The sequence below is a fragment of the Brienomyrus brachyistius genome, chromosome 8 (assembly GCF_023856365.1).
Source record: "Brienomyrus brachyistius isolate T26 chromosome 8, BBRACH_0.4, whole genome shotgun sequence".
In the NCBI taxonomy this organism is placed as follows: Eukaryota; Metazoa; Chordata; class Actinopteri; order Osteoglossiformes; family Mormyridae; genus Brienomyrus; species Brienomyrus brachyistius.
The window spans coordinates 19402305-19420622 of NC_064540.1; the positions used below are offsets into that span (position 1 = coordinate 19402305).

The 18318-nt window shown below is 42.9% G+C and overlaps 2 protein-coding genes across 2 annotated transcripts in view; both read right to left on the reverse strand.

The window, feature by feature from the left end:
• LOC125747266 (metabotropic glutamate receptor 4-like) overlaps positions 1 to 18318 on the reverse strand; it is a 398550-nt gene that overhangs the window by 321177 nt on the left and 59055 nt on the right. The window lies entirely within an intron of this gene.
• Positions 7502 to 12790, reverse strand: LOC125747283 (suppressor of cytokine signaling 2-like). The gene is made up of 3 exons (XM_049022291.1): positions 12230 to 12790; positions 10168 to 10424; positions 7502 to 9032 (listed from the first exon to the last, which is right to left on the reverse strand). The coding sequence occupies exons 2-3, from the start codon at positions 10415 to 10417 to the stop codon at positions 8563 to 8565; spliced, it is 720 nt and encodes a 239-aa protein (XP_048878248.1). The 5' UTR covers positions 10418 to 10424; positions 12230 to 12790; the 3' UTR covers positions 7502 to 8562.

Genomic DNA, 18318 nt, shown 5'->3' on the forward strand with positions numbered 1-18318 from the left:
TCCGCACCAAGCAGACAAATTAATAAATTATATTAACCAGTTATCCAAGTGCGCATCTAAGCAACAAACTACATTAATGCATCAGTTAACTCCCAGTTAACTAGTACTTAATCCATTAGACCCATTCATGGTCCAAGTCATACCAGTGCATGCTGTCATAGGGTATCTATTATTCATCTTCCCGCTTAATAAGGGGAACTGGTCATGCATTCTCAGTAAAACAATAAATGTATCAAACCAATGCATTTAATCAAAACACAAACCTAGGTCTCCCAATAACGTGAGTATTTTATAACATATTTTCCCCCCATATTCATCAGCTCTTTTCCCAGCAGTGACTAAATAGGATACAATGCTTCTGGACTTTTGCCATCTACTCAGGAAAAGTAGCACATGGATATTGTTATGGTTTTTGCGATAATGGTAATACTATGGCGCACGAACGCTCACATAGGGTTTTTGCTGACAAAAAGTTATGTGGAGATGAGACACAGAATCCCTAATCCCTGAAAGTCCCTGAAAAGAAAAGTTGTTTATCGTGGTGTACTTACATGTTTTTTCCCTGTTATTCTGCATGTCAGCTAGATGATTTTCCAGTATTTACCAGCATTAGACATAGTTCAGAAATATAATTTGGATTAAGACGTCACATAATATACTAATCTAGATAACAAAAAACAGTACACAACGTGAAATTAAGGCTGGATCGTCGTGAGGATGGTACTTGCACAGGCAAGCGCGACTCCGCTACCCCGAAAGAGCTCTAGGTAATATTTAAATGAGGTCATTCGTCTGTTTACGCACCATTTTCACTTCCTGGCATTGAGCGTGAAACAAAGAAAGGGATCCTGCCCGCGGTGAACCCAAACGCATCCATAGATACAGAGATTTGACTGAGCCTCAGACCAGTATCCTTACGGGGAAACTAATCTTATGATAGAAAAGGACAGGGAGGGGATGGAGCTGCTCAACATATGAGGTCCCACAACCAGAGGGGACACCTGGACCACCCAGGCCAAAAGCTTGATGCAAACTGGTAGGACCGGAGGGTCCCCTGTCACATGACAGAGTGAGCAGGGTTAAAGCAGAGGACAAGGGTCGAATATTAACAGCAGTTTATGCTACTGGGTTAAAGGGCTACAGACCCACTGTCAACAGGGCACCTCCTAGTGGATGGGCTATTTCTGTCATTTCAATCACCCTAAAAATCCAGTGAACAACATGCTGCTGTTTATAAAATGTATTTAATTTAATATTATTAGGTCTCATCGTAACATAAACATTTTTAAGTTCCCCACTTTCAAACAAAAAAGCCTTTTGAACATTGTTGTGGACATTCAGTCATTATATATTATCCTTAGCGGATGACAGTGTGGGCAGATGTACATCCCCAGACGCTGCGGTGGACTGGGTGTTCAGGATGGCCAGTTCTCAGCCCTGTGACCTTGTGTTGGACCAGATGTGATAAGCAGGGACGGAAAGCGTGTTCCCAGGACTGTGAATAATGAAGCTGTGTTCCTGTTCAGGCACGGTGGGTCACTGCTGCATGTTACCATTAGGGTTGGGGGTTTGAATCCTGCCTCTTCTTTATGTCTGTGTGTGGGTAAGTATATATTACTCTGTGGGGAACAAATATCCTCACAATGCGATAAGAAGCTGTTGGTTTCACATTGAGGGGATCTTTTATCCCTATAAGGGGAAATCTGTGACTGCAATCTGCAAAATAAAAATGCCAAAAGTCTTGCATTTTGTTTGGTTACTGATGGTTAAGGTTAGGGCTGGGTTAGGGGTTAAGGTCGTCATTGTTAGGATTAGGGTTTTGCCCATAGATATGAATGGAGAGTCCCCACAAAAAATTAAATACTTGGCCTCTGTGTGTGTATTATTATTATTATTATTATTATTATTATTATTATTATTATTATTATTATCACTTGTTGTTATTTTGTACTATATTATTCTTTTAAAGATGTTTTAGTGTATTTGGAAGTGTTTAAGTGTTATATATACATAGAAAGGTAAAATATATATTATACTAAGGCAAAGATGGATCTCACTTATAACCGGGGGACTGCCTGCCCTCTGATGACCTGCTGCAGCCCTAAGACATTTAATTAGGACAAGTGAGAACTCCAAATGAGCGGCATTACTAGGATGCCTGGTTGAGCATTTGTTTATGTTGTGTGGGCAGCAATGTTCGAATTGTGTCAGAGGTCTTGGAGGGGGTCCCTTGGTAGGCAGTTGTAGACTGGGTGGGTTGTAATCCAGTGGGTGGGAAGAAGATCCGTTTGGGTGAACAGAAGATCCAACTCATAGCGGCACCCTCACGCTACATTGCCCATCGTTTGTGAGCACCCCCGCTCTACATTGCCCATCATTTGTGAGCACCCCTACCCTACATTGCCCATCCTTTGTGAGCACCCCTGCTCTTTATTGCCCATCGTTTGTGTCTGGGTATGTAAGTGTGTGTTTGTGCCCTGCCTGTCCAGGTTGCCAACTGCAGTGTGCCCCATGTCTCCTCCCTCTTATCCAGCCCCCCTGTGACCCTGATCAGTTCCTATCCCATGCAGACTGAAACGGCTGAGAAATCCAATTATCCACATACGCAAGGCGGTGTCTTTTAAAGCCTTTATCACCTTGGTTGTCTCAATGTTGGGGGATGTGTTGCGCTGTAACCTGCTGTTTACATCTGAGCCATTACCACATTGGGACATGTCAGAGAAGCCGGCAAACCGCATCAGTGCCAGCAAGTAATCACTAGCTGTAGCAACATGGATCACGGATTACACGCGCAAGTTGGTCACAGCCTGTTGAGTTGGTCACACTTGTGTGTGACATGGGAGGATGGAGTTTTATTTACCGGGCCATAGAAACACAGGCTCATCCGGCCCGAGTCCGACACGCGTGCCCATTCCAAGGCACATGGAGCGTCTGTGTCCTGTGTTGGATTATAAAACTGCCCTGTTTTTCTCTAACAAAGGCTGAGAATGTAATATGTTAGCAAGCATCCCCCCCACCCCCCAGCATGCGAGCACTGAAGGTCAGCCTGTTGGAGGCGGCGGGCTCCAGGAATCTTTATTCCAGGAACATAGTGAGCCAGTCCAGGAATTCATCTCTCCTGTGCTCGACAAGCTAGTGGCACCGCCCCCTGGCCGGCTGCAGCCAGCACGTACATCCACAGATCTCCTCCTTTCTGAGCTCCTACCAGGCGACTGTGACAGCCGCCCCCTTCCCCCCAACCGAAACGCATCTCCATCCATCTCCCGCCAGGCAAGGCCCAGTCAAACCTGATTCGGGCGGCCCACACCTGCTTATGCAGAAAACTGCTGTGCGGGGATTCGCGTTTCCGCTGCGCTCTCGCGACCTCACCTGACACCTCGCACAACGTCATCATAAACCGGCTCTGTGTGCTAGAGACGAGGGTCACATCCACAGCAGAGAGCGGTGTGGAGTGTGTGTGTGTGTGTGTGTGTGTGTGTGTGTGTGCAGCAGCATAGGGCACAAGGCTGGGGTGCAGCCTGGATATGGGATGTATATCTAACATACATACATGCTTATTGATTAACCTATAAGCTGATTTTTTTTCACCAAATGTCTGCAGCCTTTTTGTGCTTTTCGGCACAATTTGAATACATACAAAAAAAGAAAATCTGAGGATTGTCTCTCCTGCCTGCCCTGCTGCTGCATCACGGTTCATCATGTTGTCGGAAGCAGCACCAGCACCTGCCTGCCATCACCAGCCTGCCCTCTACATTTAGACCCGAATCATAAGATTTGCACTGTCTAAATTGGGATTTTGCCACCTTTTTGATTTCCTCTGCTGGCCCCTGGAGGATGGGCTCCCACTTCAAGTTTGGTTCCTCACAAGGTTTCTTCCTTCTATGGAGCTTTTCCTTGCCACTGTCCCCTCTGACTTGCTCACTGGGGGCTTTGGGCAGGCATAATGTAAGGTGCTTTGAGGCAATGTAATGTTGTGAAAATGCACTATACAAATAAAACTGATTTGAATTGAATTGAAACTTAGTTGAATCAAAGTAAAGTGAAATGAAGTGAAATGAAGCAAAGTGAAGTGTAAAGTACTAAAAGGAGATCCCTAGTGTTGGGTTGCCGATTATCTATTTAGCATAAAATTGGGGCTGATGCAGGGGCTCCTGACCCCCTTCTTTTCCTATAGCCATACGCTGACATCAGGCTAATGGCCACCTGGAGACCAGCTGGAGCAGAAGTCATTCTTATACTCAATAACCAGCCCCCCACAACCCCCCCTCACCCCAATTCACCAGAACCCAGTGACCTCTCTTTCCATTACAGCATCAGACAAAGGGTGACAGGGGGCTCTGGAATGAGGGGCCTTCCCAGTCTGTGACACTCTGAACCACTCTGCATTTCTCAGAAATCGGCCCAGTGAACTGAAAACATGCGCACACACACACACACACACACACACACACACACACACACACACACACTCGCGCACACACATCAAACACACACAGCACCATGGAGACGCGACTCCACATGAAGACGTGGGTGGGATGTTAAGTATCCACTTCAAAGAGGGCAGCATCTAGAAATGCTTTAACAATTAAAGTCTACATGTAAGCACTTCACACAAGGTCTACATTTATTGGGGGGAGGGGAGTTTTTTGCATGTTCGTGACAAATTCTCTTACACACGTAACATTGAGCAAACTTTGGATGTGTACAACTTGAAAGATTTTTTCATTTCCTCTTAAATTGCTGATGGCATGACGACACAGTTCATATTTAAAACCCTTATCAAACCACCTCTGTTAAATACTTTAACAGATGAGTAATTTTTTAAGCAAACTGCAGCTATTGAGTGAAAGGAAAAAATTTGTTTGTTATGAAAGGCGTTTAAATGTTGCTCTAAAACAAACTAACGCCCCTCAACCACTTCAACCAGAAATACTTCAAAATTATATGACAAAGAAATTGTTTCATTGTTATAGACTGTTGGGCAGTTAGCTCATAAAATCATATCAATATGTATTTCTAACGTAAATTATAAAATATATACTTGCCTATATACACAGGAAAAGCTGTAGAGGTGGAAAGTTAAAACATAAAGCTATCATACGGGTTACATTTTTGTTTTCCTTTTTCCAGAGGTGGAAAGTTCAGTTTCAGAAGTAAAAATCCAGACCAAGATTTTGTTTCAACCAATCAGTTGTGCATAAAGAGTCACAGTCACAGAGCACTCAACTGGTCGGTTGAAACAAAATCTTGATCTGGATTTTTACTTTGTGAACCTGAACTTTCCACCTTTGGAAATACAAAACTGTAATCCATATGACAGCTTTATGTTTATATCTGGATATTCTGTGTTTTTATAAAGTAGATCAAGAGGTTAGTGTTGGGAAACTCAAGATAGACGGGGATGCATTAAAAGACCAGACAACTAAACAGGTCAAGCTTTAAATTTAAGGAGGCATCATAAGCTCCACACTCCCCCCCCCCCCCTCACCATCTTAACCTCTACACTGCCCCCCTTGCAGTTTTCCAGCATCTAGTCCAAAACCAAAATGGAAACTGTCTCCATTGATTAACCAGCAGTGAAAGCAACCTTATACGGCACGCGGACAATTAATGCCGAAAAAAAAATAAACAGTTCTGGGAATAACACACACAGAACGCTATAACGGCAGGAGATGGATTTAAAAAGTCGGCCGTTTTCATTGAGAAAAGCACGACCTTCGTGCTGAACACCGAGGGTGTCTATCTCTCCCCCGGTTACCACATTAAACAGCTGAATAGGGCTGTGCTGGCGGTGAATCAGCAGCGTGTTTGTGTGTGCCAGTGACCCGGGATGCGTGCAGACCCGGTGCGCTTCTGCGTATCAGCCTTTGTTTGTTCTTCTTAGAAATGCATAAAAAGGGCTGTCTGATTGCCTCTCACTGGCCTTCCTCCCCCGCCTCGGTCCCTCTCAGCCTCGTGCTTTTGTTGCAGACCATACGCATTGTTTTGAGTTCCGCACATAAAATGGAAAAAAAACCTCCCTTTTCCTAGAAATGTAGGACCCTCTGCTGGATCTGGGTAGCTTGGGGCCAGGGAGCGATTAAAATCTGTTAAGTGACAGCAAAGCATCTCAGCTATGTGCCAAAGCCCTGTCGGCCTGAAGACACGCCCAGGGCCTCGTCGTCCTTCTCGCCCTTCTTCTCAACAATCCATTATTATAATAATTATTTTACTGTATGTCTCTCTAGCTGTTCCTCAAAACCCTTCTCAGTCCAGGCATGTGTGTGTGTGTGTGTCTGTGTGTGTGTGTGTGTGTGTATACAAACATATACATGCACACACACACATGCATATATATATACGTTTGTATGCATTGTATACATGAATATATACATGAATCTATATATAGCATCTCAATGTTGGCAAACTCTGGCAACAAACCATTGATCTATCCTGACATTGCTACTAGACGAGCACGAGTCTTTTTGTAACACATGTATTGAGATTTGTAAATGAAAAGCACGCCTGACAGAAAATATCCAGAAAGTCCAGAGCGTAATCAGATACTGGAAATGTGATTTAAAACAGCATTATCTGGCCAAACTTTCACCCACTTTTTTTAATAGAAGTATCGGTTGTTTGTCGAGGCGGCAGGGTCTGGAAGTATGCAGACAAGATTTTACTACTTTTGGGGTGTCAGAGGTACGTGTGCTGGCATGGGAATGAAATAATAATAACTATAAGGGGGACCACTACAGAAAGGCTCCCTTTTGCCACTTGTAAATGGTAGTAACTCATTAATAAAAAGAAAACTGTCTTTTTATCTTGTTGTTTAATATTGTCTTTTAATAATTTACAAGGTGTTACAACTTAATTAATAACCAGATTATAAACCATTCATAAACTCTTTATATGGGTATTTTTATTGTAAGGTGGCATCCAATAATGTTAATAATAATAATCTATCTTGTGATCTATCATATACTGCATAAGTAGTATGGAGATTCAAAAACAGCCTGAATCCTCACCCAGCAATCTCTGTGCCTCTCCCTGCACAGGATGTCAGTCCTGTTACAGTAAGATGGAAAAATGTTTATTATTTGGTAAATAGATATCAAATTGTAAACATTGTGATAAAAGTGAACTTTGTCCTCAGAGTAACCTTTGCCTTTCAATGGCATCTTACTCGGTTAACAAATATTCTGTATGATCACATGTTTTATTATGTCGAATTATGTATGTTTTTAGGGATGACTTTGAAACTAACCACTTGAAGTTTGACAAAGTGTTAGTCAAGCATAAGAATTTGCCTGGGCTCTGCAATTTTTCTCTTAGTAATAATGTATTCCCACAAACACCAATGTTTTGAATCTGTACTGTAGGCATGCGAGCTTTTATTGCGCAAAAATATTACTTTGCAAAATCCAAATTTGAATATGGCCCATTGTAAAATTAAACACATAATACGTTTTTTCTTTAATGCCCAAAATAACCCAAATAAATAAATAAAAACACAAGTCGATCCATTTAAACAGAATGCTTTAATTTTCGTTTTGCTTACTGATTGTAATTTAACCAGGGTTGCAAAGAAAACTGAAAAAAGAATCCATTAAACCTTATGGAAATCTGCAAAAGTGATATGTAAAAAAACTCAATATGCATGTTAGTATAATCATACAAAAGGGAACCTGTATATGGCTGTAAACCAGGTCCTTAAATATAACCAAATGACTAAAGAGGGGGTAAAGATTTCTCGAGACTTTTAGCATGTTACTTACCTTTGGTTTGACAAGTGATCACAAGGTGGACGGTGGTAACTGTTAGCTACAGAAGTGTTTGTACAAATGTACACAGCTGCATGAGTTCGAGGGAAAGAAATCAACCTTGTGACTAATTCTAAGAAACACCCACACAGTACAACCTAATTTCTTTTTTAGAATCACAAATTGTAATGAATTGAACTGTTACCTAGGTGACAAGCATAGTCTCTAACACGTGATGTTTTATGAGCTTGGTTTTTAAATTAGTACTATTCTTTCTCTTTAGAAATGTTTCATATTAAACTTATAGAAAGTGCTGGGGGGGGGTGTTCATTCTCAAATATTAAAATGTCAAATTCCAAAGGTTTCTACACCCTGTGAAATTAACCACAAAATTCCTGTGGTAGATTAACTGCTTTGAAAACACCCAGAATTTTGCAATTCCAAGTGAAACACCTCGCTGCAGGAGTTATTTTCTCCCGGAGTTCACATAATTTTACTATGTATATTGTGTTACAGTCCTTTCAAAGAAATGCCACTGGTCAAACTGAAGAAGTACACAAAGGTGTCGAAATAACATATTCCTGTTTTGTCTGAAAAGAAGTTTCTCTTGATCTGTAACTTCAATTGTTACAAGAAAATGTCTTGCAATCCCCTCCAGTTTGGAAGGTTTCATATAACTGCATTTTACAATTAAAAATAAAATAAAGGACGCCACAAGCCTTCCTGTCTGGACTAAGGCTCGTAGCATCCAGTGAGTCATCACAAGGCAGCAGTTGAAAAGTGCGCTGAAAAGATTAGGTCCTCTTTGGGGGCAGGTGCGCTAGAGTGAAAACGGATACTCCTGCAAGTAAGCCTTCAGTCGCGGGGGGAGGGGCAGCTCCTGGGGGCTGCATGAGTGGCGGTTGATGGTGATACGGCACAGGTGCTGCAGGCTGGGGGCCGTCCTGCAAAGGGGACGGGTGAGACGGAGCTGCAGGCTGCCATCCGAGCTCTCCTGGTCGGGCCATGTGTCGCCCCCCGCTGAGCTCTGGGAAGCCATGGCGTAGTGCAGCACCAGCTCCACCGCGCCGGAGAATCGCCGCAACCGGGGACGTGCCACGGCCAGAGAGTCAAAGCCGAAGGCGCCAGCCGAATGTTCAATGCGCAGGTGCGTGGGGCCAAGGCTGGTCTTCACCGACAGCGTGAGCAGGTACCCTGGGTTGGAGCTGTCTCGAAGCAGGAAGGTGCCCTCCAGTGCCCCGCTCAATACCTGCTTGGCCTGGGCGGCTGTGAGCGAGCCCCAGTACCAGCCTGGATGGGGGCAGAGGCAGACAGAGACTCGAGTCAGAGATGGAGGGACAGGATGGAGATCCCCACGGCCCTAATGAATGACACACAAAGGACCGCAGAGTGCATTTCCCCAATGATGACCTCCTAACAAGGGGGAAAAAAAACCAACCAAAGTCCTCTTAAGGAGATGAGAGCAAAAGTAGAAAATTTATACTGGGAATCTCTAGGTTTCCAGGCTGTGTGCGATGTGGGGACTCAGGATGGAAAACAGGACTGGACTAATGCATTAAACAGTCACACAGCCTTTGGAAAAAATGTAAAAAGGGATTGTGTCACATTGTGGAACATGGTGAATTGAACGTACATGCCAGCTGGAAGCCCCGGCGTGTACTTTTGTTTCTCTTCCCTACTATTTTTAACCTAATTTTTCCCTTATTCCAGTTTTGTCACGCAACATGAGTTTTTATGGGGGGGGGGATTCTTGCCGCGAGGTTTTAGGGTCTGCTGGCTATCTCACCATTCATCCTACTGGTAATTTACACCTGGAACACACACTCCTAGCACCCAGTATGCCCTGTTAATACTCCAACAGGTACTATTAAACTATTACTGCACAGAGGAATGAGGAATGAAATCGGCTGAGCCTGCAGCCCCCCCCCCCCCACATAAACATACTTTGTCCAATCAGGTTTTCTGTTTCTACTCCCCCCCCCCACAGAAATAAAGTAAGAAAAATTGCATAAGACATAATGCACACACAGACACACACACATATGTTTGCATTCATATCTCTCTCACACACAGAGAGATTATTATTAAACTGAATTTCCCCCTGTGGGGACGGAAATTGTCCCCACAATGTCAAAATAACAGATTTTTGTCAAATTGTGGAGATATTTGGTCCCCATAATGTAACATATACATAACCCACACACACACACACAAATACAAAATCACCAATACCACTGAAATCATTGCACTTCTCCATTATTTAAAAAGAAACCACTGTAATTTTTAGGTGTGAAAAGTGTGGAAAGAGAAAGATAGTGTCTAAGCTGTGAAAAGGAGACACATTTTAATATATTCTAAAATCTGCATTGCGGTGGATCTCGAGAACCACAGCTACCGACATCGGACTCCTTGGCAGGAAACTTACCGGACTCCCGGAGGTGTGCCATCGCTCTCTCGACGCGGTCAGCATCCTCTGTGGGATCTCCTGACGTCACGCCCTGGCCCAGGCTCTTAAAACGAACCGGGACGGTGGTCTTATCGGTGGGGGCATCCGGCAAGATCATATGGTTCGTTCTGGTGGGCGCTGCGGCGACTGGGACCGGCCCCTTTTCCCGGCGCTGTAGCGTCTGGATGTCAGCCTCTTGTGTTTTTGAAACACACTGTGTGTGACCCATTCAAAATCTGCCTCCCCACCCAAACAAACACAAAAATGTAAGAAATGTAAAGAATATAAGTTTGTCCAAAGCACATTGTGTCGGTGTCATGATTGTATTAACACTAGAGAAAGACTAATAAAATAGGTAATATTTTATTTTATATTGCCTGTCTTCTGTCCGTGCATAATAATATTTTATTAAGTAGCATATTAGAAACAAAAATGTAACAAGCAAGATACTTCCAGTAAATTTTAGTGAAATGTACTTTGTAGTGAAATGTTCCATAGATAAGTTCCATAAAATATATATTTCCAGATAAAGATAAAAACTGAATGCATATGAAAATGCGGTATTGTATGAAAGCAATTTATATTAAAAAGACTCAATTACACACACACACCCCACCCCACCACCACCACCACACACAAATGCCACAAGAAGAAGATGATCCAAGTAGGAAAGGCTGCTGAAACTGGTAACAGCTGCCACTTAAAGAAACTAGAATTAGTAGAAGTTGGGCAATAAAACTCTGCAAATTACAGCGTATTAAAACAGCTAAATTCGCATATGCGCGAGGGTTACGGACGTTTTCGCTCATTTTGCCCAAAATTGCTTATGCCGCCTTAAAACTTTAACCCAGTCAGGCTGCTTCGCTCCATATTATTTGACTTTTAGTTTAAAAAGCAGAAATATCAAATTTATGGAGTGTGCTGTTGGGGCTTTTGGGGGACTCAAGACAATTTCATTTGATTTCTCTCACCTACGGTTAGGACTACCTTTATTTTTTAAATCCCCTATCCGCCTTCCATTGAAGACCTCTAGAAGTCTTTAATGTATTTGAACCTCTCTCTCCAATGTCCGCTAGAACTCATTGTATGTGGTATGTGGGCTAACAATTTCTGGGAAATTAAGTGTCCCTCATTTCCTTAGAACTGGGCAAATATTGAAAAACGCTATTTTGCTTCATAATACGTAATCTAGACTTCTGGACTTGTTAACGCACTATGCAGAGTCCATTATAAATGTTTAACGGCACCTATTAAACCAGATTAATATTCCACGACGAGCTGTCACAATGACTGAAAAAAAGATGGCAGTACTGACCAATTCCCATACCTGTCTGCAAAACGGGGGGTGTCAAATGTAGATTGCTGATTTAGTTAAAGAAAATATATTGGAATACTTAGAGCAAAGTGCGTTTAGTACACCAAAAGAAACTGCACTTAACAATAATAAGCCCATAGTACAATCACGAAGATGTCCAATTTGTACTTCATTTGTACTTAAAAGAATTGTCAGAATCCTTAATAATAATGTGCAACGTTCTTGTGTAGTCTAGGTAATCTTACTGAAAAAGGACGATATACATACAGACTCATTCGTATAACTTTGGTGTTTGTGTTAAAAGGGATGGGTTTTAAAAACAAGATCAGTTAATCACAAATTAATCTCAGCAGGACAGTGTATATCAACGAAGAGTCCCAAATTCACCATTAATGCAGAGGATAACATTCATTTCAGAGAATGAATTCCATGAGCTTTTCCTGATCGCAGGTTCGCGTCATTGGGACCGACACGATGCGCCGATCATTTCAGTATTTTATCGCTTTGACCCGTCATAACGAGCCTGCATTTCCGCAAATATTACATTCTTTTTAAATCAGAATGTAGATACACTAGAAATCCCCCAATTATCCGCAACTAACTTATTATGTTATATTATTTATAATAGTATAAAAGCCTAATTGTGTATAGGCTTGCAGATCAGTATAGTTACATCCGATACATTAAAATAAGAAACCCAACTTTCAACAAAAATAACTATCTCACCTCTTCCTCTTCACTCTAGTCAATGCTATGACTGGCGTGTCCAAGCACCGTGGGACGTCAAGTGTACTACAAAAATGGTTTGTTTCTTTTCTTTCTTCACATCCACAAAAACGACGCGAGTAATAAAAACCGAATTAAATAGGTGGGTGTAGTCATAATAATTAACAGAGAATTTTGGGGGGGATATAATGCGTTAAAGCCGATAGGTTGACAAAGCCAGGCAGTGTTTTGCATGGAAAAAGAGTAAATATATGAGCGCTAAACTGTCAGTGTCACGTAGGTAGCTGCGAAAGGCAAGTCAGGCTTTTTCGTCGCACTCTTCCATTCGAGCGAAAGTGACTTGGATGCATGGGCTCCAAAGCAAGCTCGCCTTCTCTTTTAACGTCGTTTTTTCGTTTTCTTTTTTTTTAACAGACACCGAATAAGACGTAATAATTACTGATATTTTAATTTAGTTTCGTGCCTGTTGTCGGGCCCCTGTCGCTCGGCCTCACACGTCCCCGCACGTCCCCGCTTCTGTGGACTCCGGCTTTGCCCATCTATACTCCAACACACCTCTTTCCAGGAACATTCCCAGAAAGACGAGTCACGTGATCCTAGCTTTGTTCTGGCGCACTTCCACCAATCAGTACTCTAGACGATGAGGTCATCAAGACTTTTTTTTTCTGGATCTCGATACAAAACAAAAATGGGGGGAAAAAACCCTAACCATAACACAGATACACAGACACGACAAAATCCCTAAAAATATTACTGTAGCCACATTATCAATATTATGAAAGACTCAAAATATTTGTTTATACAGTATTGTGGTCATCATTTTGGCCCGCGAGGACAACAACACTTTTCCAAGTGGGGATGAATTGTATGTTTTGCGGCGTGTTAGTTTTGCGATGTTTATCAAACACTCCGGGGGAATTGCTCTGTCATGGTCTTAGGTGCGGTTTAACAGTGGTTTTAAACGAGTTCAGCTGGACAGTTAATTTTAGTTTTTCACCCGCCGCAGCGTTTCAAGTTAAACCTGGTTACTCTGCAAAAGGCTACGGGAGTTTTTGCTATTGAAACAAAATCTGCTTTAGACACTGAATTATTGATTTATAAATTTCTTCATTGCACTTTATGTTCTGTGAAATATATGTTATTAATAGTTAATAGATATACAATATTTTAGACATATACAAATTAACCCATCAAAAGATTGTAAAAATTTCTTCTACATTAAAACATAAATTGAAATGTTAGTCTTCCCACAGTCCACTTCCATTTAGGCCAACAGCGATCAATAAAAATGGGTAAGTACAGTGATGGGCATTAATTCTGTGATCACCGAAATGATTCCCTTTATTAGTTTAGCCTATACTTGCGTTGTCAAATAGTATCATCACAAGAGTTCTGTTAATATTTATGTCCGTTTAATTTCCATATAATCCCCACCCACCAACTGTACTTCTATGGAAATGAAGTTGATGATAAATTTGCTTTAGATGACGTGCACGTTACATTTTGTCAAAAGCAAACGCAAGGCGACCATCTTTACTTAAATCACATGTGAACCATGTGCAGATCAGGTTTAAGATAACCTGCAGAAAAATGACCTCTAGTGGCAAATTGGTGATTTTCTTTTAAAGGGGCACAGCAACCGGATTTAATTTAAAACTTAGCTGCGATTTAAAATGCATGTCAGAAGACAGCAATGAACATTATGATGAAATCACTTAAGAAACTCTAAACTGCAGTTAAGCTAATGGCAAACCAATTGTGCTACATGTCTCTTACAGCAACTTTTTTCTGCAAGGCTGGTTCCAAAGTACTGTTTACTACTACTACCAACATGCCTTCCATGGTGTCGATCGTATATGTAAATGTGTGATTTACACTCTGGCAGCATGTTGTGAATAGATCCGCAACTTTTTAATAAAGAGTCTGCACTTTATTATTCAAATTATACCTTGTACCAAACTTACTACACTGGTGTCTGGAGTGGCATTTCAGAAATTGTGAAATTTCAGTGAAATTGATGACCTGATCCACTAGCAGAAAGAGATCCTGGGATATGAGCATTGTGCCTTCCGGCGGCAATCGAATGGAGCTGATACCCTGCACTGCACACACTGGGAAGCAGAGAGAGCTGCAGTTCCGTATGAAGAACAAAAACAGTGAGCAGCAGGTTGAGGACATGCGTCATGTTTGCCCACTACAGCAGAGAAGAGTCCCTGGAGCCCTACCTTGTACAAGTGCACCTGGCACACTCTGTGGAGCAGTGCAGAAGTGAACCTCTGCACCTATCGCTGGCACTGGAAGGGGAAGAGCTCCAAGCCCTGACCACTGAGGACCAAGGGGACAACACTGCTCTGGTGGCGGTACCGGAACCGCGATTCAGCCAGCATCCATCACAAGAAACCATGAGGGGGAGGCTGGTAAGTTGGTAGAGGTAAAACTTCGAGACCCTGGTGGTGTTTGCGGTGGATGTCCGCCTGTATGCATGCAGGGGTTACCTGTGCTTCCCCAGGACCATGCAAAATAAACTGGCTCTCCATGCCTTAGTCAAGGCAGTGGCTACGCAAACAATATTCAGCTGAGGGTGCCACCTACACTCGCTAAAACCCTGAGCAAAGGTGGGAAGAGCAGAGGATATCCTGTCCCCACCCATAACATCACACAGATTGCCAACCACCCCACACTGCTTGCTATGTTCACCAACAAGCCTCTGCCCCCATGTCATCAAGTGCGCCAGTCAAGCCAAGGGCTCAGTGCAGTGATGTCACAGGCGAGGCCTCAAGGTGAGAGGGTGGTGACTTACTTCAGCCAGACGCCAGTTGCCCCAAGCAACTATTACATGACCTGTCATAAACTCGGAGCTATTGTCCAAGCCTGTTACCAATTCTGACCTTACCTCTGTGGATGGCGCTTCCACCTGTGCACCGACCACACATCCCTCACCTGGTTGTTAAGCTTCTGCATCTCAGAGGGACAACTGGTTTGCTGGCTGGAGTGAACTCTGAGGTCCAGCACTTGCCAGGCAAGATCCACGGCAATGCTGATGCTCTCTCTTGTCATCTATGAGAGACACATGACTCGGTTTAGGTTCACTGCTGCTGCACTGAGTTGGAGGGCACCAGTGGTGAGGGGCTAGAGGCCATTGACTGCCAGCAGCTGCAGGTGGAACAGGCAGGTAATCCAGTGCTGGCCCAGGTCAAGGACTGTGTGCAGATGGGGAGGTGACTGGAAAGGCGGGAGGTCTCCACTTCAGACCAGGAGACCAAGGCCCTTTATTCTCAGTGGGAGGCCTTTGAGGAGTGTAATGGGCTGTTGTACTAGCGTTGTTAGTCTCCAGACAGTGATCTGGACCCTGGTGCAATTGTTGATGCCCCCAGAGTCTTCGGTCCTTGGTACATGACATGACTACATTTTCCCTGTAGCCACTCCCTGAATCACTACCTCCTTGTAGCTAAAGGTTATTTTACCAAGTGACCGGAGGCACATGCGGTTCCAGACCAGAGTGCAGTGACCTCAGCCAAGAAGCTCATAAAAGATTTCTTCTGCCGCTTTGGTGTGCCAGAGGAACTGCAGTGACAAGGAGCAAAACTTCAAGCTTCAGGTGTTTGATGAAGTCAACAAGCATCAGGGCAAAACGAAGACCCGCACAACCTCCTTTCACCACCTCCTGTACTGGTGGAGAGGTTTAATCTCATGCTCGACACGCAGCTCACCATCCTGGTCGCCCACCACCAGCATGACTCAGACTGCCACCGGCCCCTGGTCCTGTGGGAATATTGAGCGGAGGTGCAGTAGAGCACTCGGCGCATGCCAGCCACATTGAAGTTCATGTGGGAGCTGTACTCACCAGTGGAACTGGTGCTCGGCCCACCCACAGAGCTGGAGATACCAAGGGAGCCTGGTATGTAATTCCTGTGTTGCATCCCTGAGCATCTGAGGGGGGTGTTCAAGCTGGCCTAGCAACACCAAGGTGCAACGACTTGCCCACATGCTTATGGTGCTTATGGTGCACACAGCTGTGGGCAGGACATTAACATTAGAGACCCAGTTTGGGTGTACAGCAATTGAAGGGATGGGTGAGATCCATGAGCATCTCTCCAATGTGATTCGCCACTGACGGCTGCCTGAGCAATGATCTTCAGAACATGCCGAACGTAGTTGTCTTTTATGGAATCCTTACTGACATCCTGCAGCAAGTTCATACCAAAAGCAATACTGATAACTAAACTAGCATTTAAAAAGTTAAATGATGAACATTGACTAATGTCCTTTGGTTGTCACCAGAGCAAAACCCTTAACCCGCTGCTGCACAATGTTAGAAAAGAAGGACCAATTTGTATCTTTGAAGGTACAATTACTCACTAGGGTCAACTCTAAAGGGTCTGGATATTGTACCTAGCTTTAGGTAAATGGACCTTTTAGTGTAATTTAAGGTACAAAAATCAACTCTAATGAAAACTTTTGTACCATTTTGGGTACAATAATATTGCTTATACCTTTGGGAACAAAATTGTACCTGAGCTATACCCTTTTTTCTGGCAGTGTACAGATGCTTAGGTGGCTGCCCTTCACAGTGGTCCCCAAGTGTGGGCTGGTCTGTGTGTGCCTCTTGGAGTGCAGGATGGAATAGGTGAAACGAGAATTTCCCCACAAGGGTCAGTAAAGTAACATTCTTCTTCCTCATCAGAAAAGATCTGCTTTAAACATAACGGTTTTACATTCAGTTTGTGGTTTATAAAATATACAAGCTGCCAATCCAAGTTTAATCATACTTAGTTATAAACCAAAAACATTACTCTATTAAAACACCTACGTTGAATCAAAATATGGATACTGGATATGGATATCATTTTAACAATGGATCACCCGGAAAAAACGTCGGACACGAGGCACATAAAACACTGATGTAAGTGTGGGGGATAGCGACCTCGTGCGGAAATTTGAAAATATTGCAGATTAGGAGCAACAATTTCATTTTTTTTTCACAGTAAACAATTCCATTAAGTTATGCAGCTATGGCTGCTGCAAAACAGTGCCCATCCCGTAAGGATAAAAATTGTATACCATGCTCTGGACGTATATAGTTTCAACAATTTGTAGTGACCCATTCACTTGCAAAGCATGTATTTCCATTATAGTGGGAAGGACTGTAGATGAAAGTGCCACGCGAACAAGGTGCTGGTTTCCTGCACTGGAAATCTGAGGAAATACCCTACCCAACCCTAGCTAAGTCATGGTATTGCCAAACATATAGGCCTCTTTAATTAGACAAATGCGTCAGTTACGAAACGTCAGTCCAAACAAACAATATATAAATTCAGTATGAGCAATACAATTAGAGAAATTACGTCTGTCGGTTCTCCATTTCAAACATGTCACCTGGTAACCAGTAGTTCTTTAGACAAGCTGCATTAGTTACGTTGCAATCTTTTAAGACGTTTTAACAATCGCATAGCTTTCTAACAATTTCCATCGTGAATCACGAGTCACTGCTGCAAATCCGGGGCGAGGCATCGTTCCTCACCATGTTAGTAAACTTGGGAGAAGGAATTTTTCGAGTGCCAATGATTTTTTTAATACTTAGCCAGCCTAACGTGGTGCATTAAAGCTGTTTTTGCATTAACCAAACATACCGATTTTCAGGGAAATTAATTCGATGCGCTCCTAAATTGTAAAGTAAAATAGGGATCGCCAAGGCAGAGATTTCTGCATTATATTTTGTTATAAAAGTCCAGTTTAGTACTGTAGTAATGTAGGCGACCTTAATTATGAGTGATGGAAAACGTATTCGACGCGCTTGATCCACTTTTCTGCGCTGGGTAACGGTGGAGTGTCATCAATTATTATAAGGTGTTTAATGGTGCCATGTCTTTCTCCCCTATTTTGTATATGCTATCAATTATTTACCTCCTACCTAAAGAGCAAATTTGTTTCAACGAGCGTTTAGCAGTATCGATGGCAAGTTTGAAAACTGTAACAAATGAGGCCAAGTTTCTTCGTTGGCTTCGCTTAGGCTGTCCAACCTGTCTTTTAACTCGCATCCTGTAGTGCTGCTCTGTATAAAGGGAAGAGAACTTTAGACTATGGTCAGT